We start from the raw sequence: 10,519 nt of genomic DNA, 5'->3' as shown, positions 1-10,519 counted from the left end.
GTGTTTTTTTTTGTTTGTTCTCAGACACATTATGCTAATGATTAATCTCCCTTTCTTTCTTTCTTTCTCTGCCATTTACTTTCACTTACTGTCTCAGCAGCAGCATTTCAACATGGAAAGGTACTGTGGTCCACTTTTTATATCATTAATAATACTACCTTTTTCTTTAACTATGTAATTCTTAAGAGGCCGATTATGTCGAAGAGAAAGGCTGCACTTTAGATGATTCAGTTAAATTTTAACAGATATGTGATATGTGGACTCTGATGAGGTAAAGTTGAGTTTGGACTTTGGACTATTTTACAGTTGACAACATATCTTTATAGTTTGGTATATGGTTTGATTATTCTATTCAAGACCTCTATCAAAATGTTTTTGACAAGTTATGCAATAATGTTTAACTGTACACTGTGGTTGGAGTTGGCCTCTGAAGTTTGTGCATGTGCACATTATGTGGTTGCAGCTACTCGCTACAGAGCGCCCTTTAGTGGTGAGCAAAAGAAAGAAACATACCGTGGATTCAGCATCATTGACCTTGTGAACGGCAGCTGAGACGCTTGACTGCTTGTGCTGGTGCTGGTGCTTGGAGTAGATTTGAAATCAGGAAATTGCGTCCAGGCACTATGCGGTTCAGGCCCCCCGGTCCTGTCGTGTCCCCTGGTTCAACAGTAACCGGTGAGATTGGTCGGTTTCGGCTTAGATCTAAGTCTCTAAATTCATCCGTCACACCAAGCTGTTACAAACCTTTACTGTGAAGATACAGCAAAGAGTGTAACAATGGAAAAAAAACGTCCATTAGTATAAAACTGAAATGCTGAAAAAAGTTAATGACCCCCCCAAACACCCCAGAAAAGGTGTATTTCATCAATTGTTAACAATACGGGTCATTGAAATAAACAGAAGATTCAGGTTAGCAAAATACACACACACACACACACACCTTGCAGAGGCTCTAGCTCTTCATGGTTTACGGATGTAGTGAGGGGTTTATCCAGCACACTGATCCAACATGCTGCTTTCCAAAACTGCTCCTCCTCACATACAATGTTAATTTAAATAATTAAGTCTCTAAGGTCCCAAACTGCCCAATTTATGAAACTGATTTATTTACTCACCTCACGCTCTGCTGGTCATGCTTCATCCTCGCTTTCTATCACCCAGGTGGCCAAAAGAAATCAAATCAAATACTGGTAAGGGCTGGTACTGGTCTAACCACCATGTTCGCCTCTCACCCTCCTCCTCCTCCTCCTCCTCCTCCTCCTCTGTCAATCAGCATTCAGCATGAGAGACCACACTCGCCCGGCCGTGCGTCCGTGACTGACCATTCAATGGGTGGCCTGATTGATTTTAAAGGTCGACGCCATCCTTTGGGAAAGAGGTACGTTTGATGAGTATCAAAGTGTTACTGAGTAGCTTTTTCCACATTTGCTCCCCTTTACACATGTACAGTATATATACTGTCAGTCATTAAAGGGGCACTCCAGTCATCTTGGTTTACGTCTCCATAGATTTGGAGGGCTTCCAAGACAGATTTTCAAAAAAGGAATGGTGGAAATTGAGGCGGCAGAGACCGAGATGTCCTGACTTTTAGGCCCTTTTAGGATGGGTCAAGCTTCAAAAGCACTGAATCCTACATCTCCCATAATACAATTCAGTAGCACCACATCTTCTAAACTCACGGCCCCTAGTGTGTAATACGGGCTTTCTGTTACAATTTTGAGGTCTCAGAACCAAGTCAAGATCTTCTGACATCATGAGGGTTATTTTCTCAGACCAGACACTTTTGCGATTTTTGGGCTGTATAAATAAAACGGACTTGACTTTTCAAGAAGGCTCCCTCGACAGCCACAGAAGACTTCCTCGCGATAAGTGATCAGTGGAGTGCGGCGCAGAGGGTATAGAGCAATGTGGGGCTCAGATTTATTGTTTAATGGAACTTTGCGGGTAGTTTTTGTACAGAAAAAAAAGAGAGTTGCTTATTTACTTTGCTGTTCCTACTTCGTCCTTTATTACCTTCCTGAGGGGATAAAGGTAAAAATGTACAACTGATAATAAAGTAATAAACTAGACTTGAGAAATAAAATTGGTCTGATTGCCCCCCTCTGTCAATCAGCAACCAGGATGAGAGACCGCACTCACCCAGCTGCGTGTCCATGAATGACCATTCAATGGGTGGCCTGATTGATTTTAAAGATCAGCACCATGCATGTGAAGATATGTAAGTATTGCTAAGCATTAAAATAACACGTCATCTGTTACTTTGCTATTGACAATCCAGTAGAGGATTGCGGTGCAGTGTCAACATTTTAGTATAAAATGTACCTCCATGACACTTTGCCAGTATACATGTACAAAATTCCATTCTACATTTCAGGCATTTTGTGTAACGGTATATGATGTAATTTTGTATTCCGTGTATTCTAAAAATATGTGTTCTGTGTGTGTTGTTACATATCTTTGTATATGTCATGTCTTCAGAGTCCACCAGGGGGGATCAGAAGCTAGCAGTATTGACCCTGTCCAGAAGCATCAAACTGATCTGGAGTCCACGTTTATGGTTTGTAAATGCAATGGAGAAAAAAAACGAAATGCAACGCGATAGCAGTCATCAACTAAATGATGAATGTTGTTATGTTGCAGCTGCTCGAAGAGACCACTATCACGTTTGTGAAGAATGAGCTGAAAGTCTTTCAGAGGACTCTCAGTCCAGATGACGGCGAGGATTTGGATGGTCAGAAGAAAAAGGAAGACTTGGTGGACAGTGAGGAAGAGGAGCAGAGGAGGAGGAGCAGCAGAGAGGCCCTTCTCTCGATCACACTGCACTTCCTGAGGAGAATGAAGCGAGAGGAGCTGGCTGACTCTCTGCAGAGCAGTAAGAGGTTTAATATGACGTAAAGAGGAAATGGTGGCAAATAGGAAGTGATATAGATATGTACTATGCGACATCGCTTATATACAACAGGAAGTGAAACCTACAATCACTAATGACAACAATTTGTTATTGGCTCCACCAAAGACAGCTCTCCCAATCATTGCAAAGAAATCCTACCTTTGCATTAATAGTGAAACCAGTGAAATGTGGCTCTGCCGCTGGATTTGGCCAGCCAACATGGTGCATCATGGGAACTGACTCAAGTGGGCTTGAACCTGGACTGTCTGACAAAATGGTTTGAGGTTGTAACGGCTGACTCTGACACTCAGAATGCTAAAGTGGCTTTCGACAAACGCTGCACAAGTTAATATCATCAATTATCAATATCAGCTGGCATCACTACAGTTCACAGGCATGCTAGCAGCTCTGCGAGGCTGTACAAAGACACACGAGGGTTAGAGCTAAATGCTAATGGCAGCATGCTAACATACTCACAATGGCAATATCAACATGCTAATGTTTAGCAGGTAATGTTTGCCACGGTCACTATCTTCATCAAAGAGTACTTTAGCAAGTTTCATGGCTATCCATTCAGTAATGTGTTTTACTTTCACATTTGCTCATTGGTTTTATTTTTTCTGTTTGTTCTTCCAGAAGCTGTCGTTCCTATATGCCGACAAAAGCTCAAATCCCACCTGAAAGGGAAGTTCCAGTGCTTTTTTGAGGGAATTGCAGAAGCAGGAAACCCCACACTTCTGAATGACATTTATACAGAGCTCTACATCACAGAAGGAGGGAGTGGAGGGGTCAATGACGAACACGAGATCAGGCAGATTGAAACAACATCCGGTAAACCATCAAGACCAGAAGCAATGATCAAGTGTGAAGACATCTTCCGACCATTACCTGGCAGGGATCATCATCCGGTCCGCACGGTGCTGACAAAGGGAGTGGCTGGCGTAGGGAAAACAGTCTTAACACACAAGTTCACTCTGGACTGGGCTGAAGACAAAGCCAACCACCACATACAATTCACATTTCCGTTCACTTTCAGGGAGCTGAATCTGCTGAGTGGGAAAAAGTACAGCTTGGTGGAACTTCTTCATCTCTTCTTTACTGAGACCAAAGAGGCAGAAATTTACAGATTTGACAAGTTCAAGGTTGTGTTCATCTTTGACGGTCTGGATGAGTGTCGACTTCCTCTTGACTTCCACAACGCTGAGATCCTGACCGACGTTACAAAGCCAACCACAGTGGATGTGCTGCTCACAAACCTCATCGCTGGGAAACTGCTCCCCTCTGCTCGCCTCTGGATAACCACACGACCTGCAGCGGCCAATCAGATCCCTCCAGAGTGTGTTGACATGGTGACAGAGGTGAGAGGGTTCACTGACCCACAGAAGGAGGAGTACTTCAGGAAGAGATTCAGAGAGGAGGAGCAGGCCAGCAGAATCATCTCCCACATCAAGACATCACGGAGCCTCCACATCATGTGCCACATCCCAGTCTTCTGCTGGATCACCGCCTCAGTTCTGGACCATGTTTTGAGAACAAATGAAAATGGGGAGTTACCAAAGACCCTGACTGATTTGTACATCCACTTTCTGGTGGTTCAGTCCAAAATAGGGAATGTGAAGTATCTTGGAGGAGCTGAGACAGATCCACCCTGGAACGCCGAGATCAGCAAGATCATCCTGTCTCTGGGAAGACTGGCTTTTGAGCATCTGCAGAAAGGCAACTTGATCTTCTATGAATCAGACCTGATAGGGTGTGGCATTGTTGTCAGGGCAGCCTCAGTTTACTCAGGGGTGTTCACACAGATCTTTAAAGAGGAGTGCGGGCTGTACCAGGAAAAGGTGTTCTGTTTTGTCCATCTGAGCTTTCAGGAGTTTCTGGCTGCTCTGTATGTCTTTGTGACATTCATCAACACTGGTGTCAATCTACTGTCAGAACCACGATCAAGCTCCAGCTGGTGGCCTAAGCTATTAACATTCAGATCAACTGAAAAAACTATCTTCCAGGCTGCTGTGGACAAGGCCTTACAGAGTCCAAATGGACACCTGGACTTGTTCCTCCGCTTCCTCCTGGGTTTTTCACTGGTGGCCAATCAGACTCTTCTACGAGGTCTGTTGAAACAGACAGGATGTGGCTCATATGCCAATCATGAGACAGTGCAGCACATCAAGGAAAAGATCCGGGAGAATCCGTCTCCAGAGAGATGCATCAACCTGTTCCACTGTCTGAATGAGCTGAATGATCATTCCCTAGTGGAGGAGATCCAGCAGTGCCTCAGCTCAGGAAGTCTCTCCACAGACAAACTGTCTCCTGCTCAGTGGTCAGCCCTGGTCTTCGTCTTACTGTCATCAGAAAAAGACCTGGACGTGTTTGACTTGAGGGAGTACTCTGCTTCAGAGGAAGGTCTCCTGAGGCTGCTGCCAGTAGTCCAAGTCTCCAAAATATCTCTGTAGGAGCACTGCTAAGCAAATAAAGTGGATATATTAAACCAGACATTCCTTTTACAGCGGAGGAACTAAAATAAAAAGTGTTTGTCATCCCGTTTTCTTTTTTTTCAGGCTAAATGGCTGTAACTTGTCAGAGAGAAGCTGTGAAGTTCTGGCATCAGTTCTTAGCTCCAAAACCTCTAGTCTGAGAGAGCTGGACCTGGGTAACAACAATCTGCAGGATTCAGGAGTGAAGCTGCTCTCTGCTGGACTGGGGAGTCCACACTGTAGACTGGAAACTCTGAGGTCAGTGTCCTTTAATCTAAAAAATAACTGTTTGCAATACTACCTAGCCTCTGTCAAGTAAGTCTTACTGGTTAAAATCTCATCCCTGACACCGACTTACATTTAGGGCTAGGACGCAGAAACTCCTTAGGGTTCAGTGGACCAAAGCCAAAGAATGTGTTGCTATTTGCTTGCTTTCCCTGTGTGTTGGTAGACTGTCAGGCTGTCTGATTACTGAGGAAGGCTGTGCTGCCCTGGCCTCAGCTTTGAGCTGTAACCCCTCCCATTTGAGAGAGCTGGATCTGAGCTACAACCATCCAGGGGACTCAGGCGAGGAGCTGCTCTCCGCTGCCCTGGAAGATCCACGCTTGCAACTGACTACTCTCAGGTATGGAAAGACCTACCACCAGACGGGTAATTTCCACTTATTCCTCCATTTTTTAGAGTTGCCTATCGAGCCATTGTAAAAAAGGAATATGTCACAGTATACTTGTTCTAATCTGCTTCTTACTGATCTTTTCAAACCAGTCATACACAGGTCAACATAACTCCCAGGGTCTCACATGCCCCTCTACCTGTTTGTGGTTAATGGAGGCAATGTTTTTAACATATGCTTGTGGATATATGTGATGCATGAAAAATATTTCTCATTTTTTAATGAATGAGAATGTGTTTATTTGACTCGTATTTGTCATCCCCAGTGTGGAACACGGTGGAGTGAAGAGGTTGAAGGCAGGCCCGAGAAAGTGTAAGCGCATGTTTTTCTACCTTGATTCGTAATGACAAAGCGCTATTCCAGTTTTTGTTGTGAGGATGTGAGCTGATATAATATAACATAGAAGTGTTTGCCAAACATTTATTAGAAATGGAACAGGCGTAAAATGATGCCTCGTCTTATCCTCCCCATCAGATGCCTGTGAACTCACACTGGACCCAAACACAGCAAACAGTAAGCTCTCTCTGTCTGAGGACAACAGAAAGGTGACGGAGGTGTTGGAGAAGCTGCCGTACCCCGACCATCCAGAGCGATTTCACCACTGGAAGCAGGTTCTGTGTAGAGAGGGTTTGACTGGGCGCTGTTACTGGGAGGTGGACTGGAAAGGGTGGGTCAATATTGGAGTGGCATACAAAGGAATCAAAAGGAAAGGGCGAAATGACGACTGCTGGATCGGACAGAATGACAAGTCCTGGAGTCTTTTGCGCTGCGATAATAATTACTCCGCCTGTCACAAAAACAGGAGAGCAGTCATACCCAGCCACTCCTTCTTTAATGCCGGCAGAGTAGCGGTGTATCTGGACTGGCCTGCTGGCGCTCTGTCCTTCTACAGAGTCTCTTCTGACACACTGATCCACCTCCACACCTTCCACTGCACGTTCACCGAACCCCTCTATCCCGCATTTGGGATTGAGTTTGAAAAGTGTGACTCATCAATTTCTCTGTGTGCAGCTCAAACAGGAAGTCCGGAATGACCCGGAAGTATCCAAGTGGCAGCCACAATAAGAGCTGGACGAATTCTCTAAATGCTAAGGAAAGGTGCTCCAGTGCTTCCTGTCTTATCGCCTTTAGCATAAGGTACACTGGACAATCGTTAACAAAGGGAAAGGGGATATAGCCGTCCCACAATTCCTTGCAGCAGCAACATTTAAAGCGGCCACGGCAGACCCATGTCAATAACATCCGGCGTCGCATAATTACGTAATCTAGCGTAAGCGCAGTCGGATTCTCTCAGCACCGTGGCCGTCTTTTCCTGGAGTCCCAATGAATTCTCCTTCACATCTTTCCTTGACCTCATGACGTTTTCCATCAAGGTCAAGGAAAAGACATAGGATGTAATTTTCTTTTTTGACTATTCGACCACAGCTTAGTGTAAAGTGTATTAAATATGTGTGTGATATAATGTGTGTAAATATATGTGTGAATAATGTGTAATATAGAAGGGCTGGACCACGGGACAATTTGTAGAAATCCCTGGTGTAGGTTTCAAAACAGGTTTTTAGTTTGTAATGGCACTGGGCTTCAAGAGGTAAGTATAGTGAATTCCCAGACTATCTTGAGACTGGATGGCAGGTAATGAAACATCTTCTACCAAGCACTATGTATTTTTCCTCCAGTTTTTGTGTTAGGGGTTGTCACATTTCATCAAAGTTGCTGTTGAATTATTCTATTATACTCCATGTACTCTCCCTTTATCCATTAAATTTGGCATTTAAAAACACGTACTTAAACCTTCTGCCTTCCTGATGCCAACACTTCTGAAAAATCATTGTACAGATGTTATTTTTTTCAAAATTAAAAGATTGAACTCTGCTTGCCGCTCTAATAATTCAAGTCCTTTTAAGTGAAAACACAAAGTTACTTTAGATCTTCTGGGTGCTATTAAAAGAGAGATCCGCTGATATTTAGGATGTAAAAGTGGACAGACACACTGTTGCAGAGTCAAGCTTTCAGTTTTACTTTAAAACCATTATCGGGAGCAGGTAGAGTCGTCAGGAATAGCTAATAAATACCAGGTTCACCAGGGGAATTCTCAGTTGCATGTTCGTTAGAAAGAACGTGATGGAGCCGAACCATCATTAATGTTATTACTGACACTTGCAGGTGCTTTTCTCCCATGAAAAGTGTCTATACATGTGTATGAGAGGCATATTTGCTTCAAATAGCAACATTTTGTAGTCCTTTTTGGAGGCTGATACCAGTATGCAGTGTGTGGCGATGAACTGCACTGGCGTATTGGCTAGCTTGGCTGTACTTCTCGTGGGCAGCTGTCCCCGAGCCATTGAAAGCCCAGTATGTATGTCAACTGGTTTTGGGCAATTTCCCGCCACCAAAGTATATTATCATCCTGCATCTTGGGCCTTTTTCAATTTGAAGACATTTTGACATGCGAGAGTAGGGAAAGCACAGGTGTAAATAATAAAACGCATGACGGCTGAATTCCATTTAGCTGCTTCAGTTTCAGGATCCTGACATTGTTCATGCTGAGATCGCTGTCACACTGTCATGGCTTACTGGGAAGACCTGAATAGAACAGAGCCCTTATGTTGTGAGATTTTCATACCATGACAAACAAACTGTTAAAGATGAGGGTGGTTTTTGGGTCTTTTGGCTGCACGGTACTTGATGGGAACTTGGAGGTGACAGCGGTCAACAGGGAGCCAAGAACCAGTTAATCTCAGCATGGATAACTACTGGTAACGTACCAGACAGGTGTACCTAGTAAACTGGAGAAGCGGTGCTAATCGCTGTGATTAAAGCGCCACGAAGAACCACCGTCTGCTGTCATGTCTGAGGTATTTGTTTTTCTACCAGCTCTCTACGAACCCGACCGGAGAGACAACACACCACCAGGGCCGACGTTGTCATGCCAAAGCGAATGGGTTTTATTTACACATCCAGTTTGTATAACACAGTCACCCATAATTCCATGTGAGATACACCGGTGAAAGAAATCAAAGTGAACACGTGTGAGTTGTGACAGACTATAATATTTTTTTCCCCCCCATCATGTTTAATATCATTATTCCAGGTAAACACTTTGGCTATGACACTTTTAAGTGTGCTATATATTATTCTTATTATAATCTACAACACAGTCTATTATTTTGTGTCAAAACTTTTCAATAAGCAGAATGACTTGCACGTAAATAGTAACTAGATTCTGTACAACATGTACAATGTATGAAATCACAAATACTGTGTCAAAGTAAAAAAAACAAAAACAAATGAACAAATTGTGCAATGGAGCAAAACTGGAGCAAAAACCGGGACACACACTGTGGAATGCCTTTTTTTTTTATTTTTTAAGTGTGTTTTGGCTAGATTATCTCGGTCACGCTGTTTAAGTATGTGTGAAGAAAATAGTAAAATATTTCGGTTTTTAATCATTTGACGTGGTACTCGTTTACAACATAGGTAGAACAAAGTGGTTCCACTAGTTCACAAAGACACCGAAGGCAGCGTGGAAATCAACCGAGTTTCCCCCGTTTTAAAATCAGTGGCTTGCTTATAGTAAGTATAGTAAGAACACTGCAGGGTTTAATGCAGTATTTCTATTTTTCTAAATAAATAATAATCATCCTAATTAATGCATCAGTAAAATCTGACATTTCTGTGTTTGTAATAGGCTAAGGAACAGTGTAAACAAACAAACTGGCCACAGCTCGACTCCCGCAGCTCCAGTCGGCGACTTTTCATAGTGACACATTTGTTTGTATGAGATTTTTTTTCTTTTCTTCTGTGCATGAAAAACAGTGCAACGTTAAGATTTGGCACATAATGTTGGCTCCTTTAAATACCCTTCTCGTGAGTGGTCTTCAGAAACCCACACTGGTTTAGCGCAGCACTGAGTTGTACCTCCAAGGCTTGATGACATGGCTACTGACATTAACATTTTGACTGCTACTAAAAATGGATTTGATGTCGTATCCAGCATATATTCAGTCATTCAGACATTCAGGTGTGTTGAGACAGCCAAATTAAAAAAGGCCCATGTCGGTGTTTAAGCATGTTGTAGCCATTTACTACATATACACAAACACTTGACTTACTGTTGACCATTTTACAGAGCTTGTGTTTCAGAGTTTTTTTTAAAGAAGCATCTTCTGCACTACGGCCAGGGTGACCAGAAAAACCGAGAGGAGGGAGAAACTGTCATTCGTCAAGAAATAGTTCCAAAACACGACTCCCTCTAAAACTACAACTTGTCGTTTTACATTTCTGTTTGGGTGTGTTTGTGTGTGTTCATTGGTGAGCTTTAGAGGTGCGTTTTTTCCACTTTTGACAGAGCCAGGCTAACTAGTTTCCCCCCTGCTTTCAGTCTTTATGCTAAGCTAAGGTGACCGTATTCATAGTGATTTCAAATGACCAGACCAGTGTTTTGCATGTTTTCTAATTGTTTTATGTCCTACACTCCTTAAAATC

General features: G+C 43.2%; 1 protein-coding gene across 1 annotated transcript; it reads left to right on the top strand.

Annotated features, from left to right (window-relative positions):
* Nucleotides 1–2,478: 2,478 nt before the first annotated feature.
* On the top strand, nt 2,479–7,068 carry LOC139307323 (NLR family CARD domain-containing protein 3-like; the record flags this gene model as incomplete). Its single annotated transcript, XM_070931137.1, has 7 exons — nt 2,479–2,557; nt 2,641–2,872; nt 3,527–5,336; nt 5,446–5,619; nt 5,813–5,986; nt 6,300–6,346; nt 6,509–7,068. Coding segments are annotated over 7 exons (3,076 nt in total), but the record flags the coding sequence as incomplete, so codon positions are not given.
* Nucleotides 7,069–10,519: the final 3,451 nt, after the last annotated feature.

This window comes from Enoplosus armatus, unplaced genomic scaffold, assembly GCF_043641665.1.
Source record: "Enoplosus armatus isolate fEnoArm2 unplaced genomic scaffold, fEnoArm2.hap1 Scaffold_85, whole genome shotgun sequence".
NCBI lineage: Eukaryota > Metazoa > Chordata > Actinopteri > Centrarchiformes > Enoplosidae > Enoplosus > Enoplosus armatus.
The sequence above is the reverse complement of the archived record's forward strand: the minus strand, read 5'-3'. Positions and strand labels throughout refer to the sequence as shown.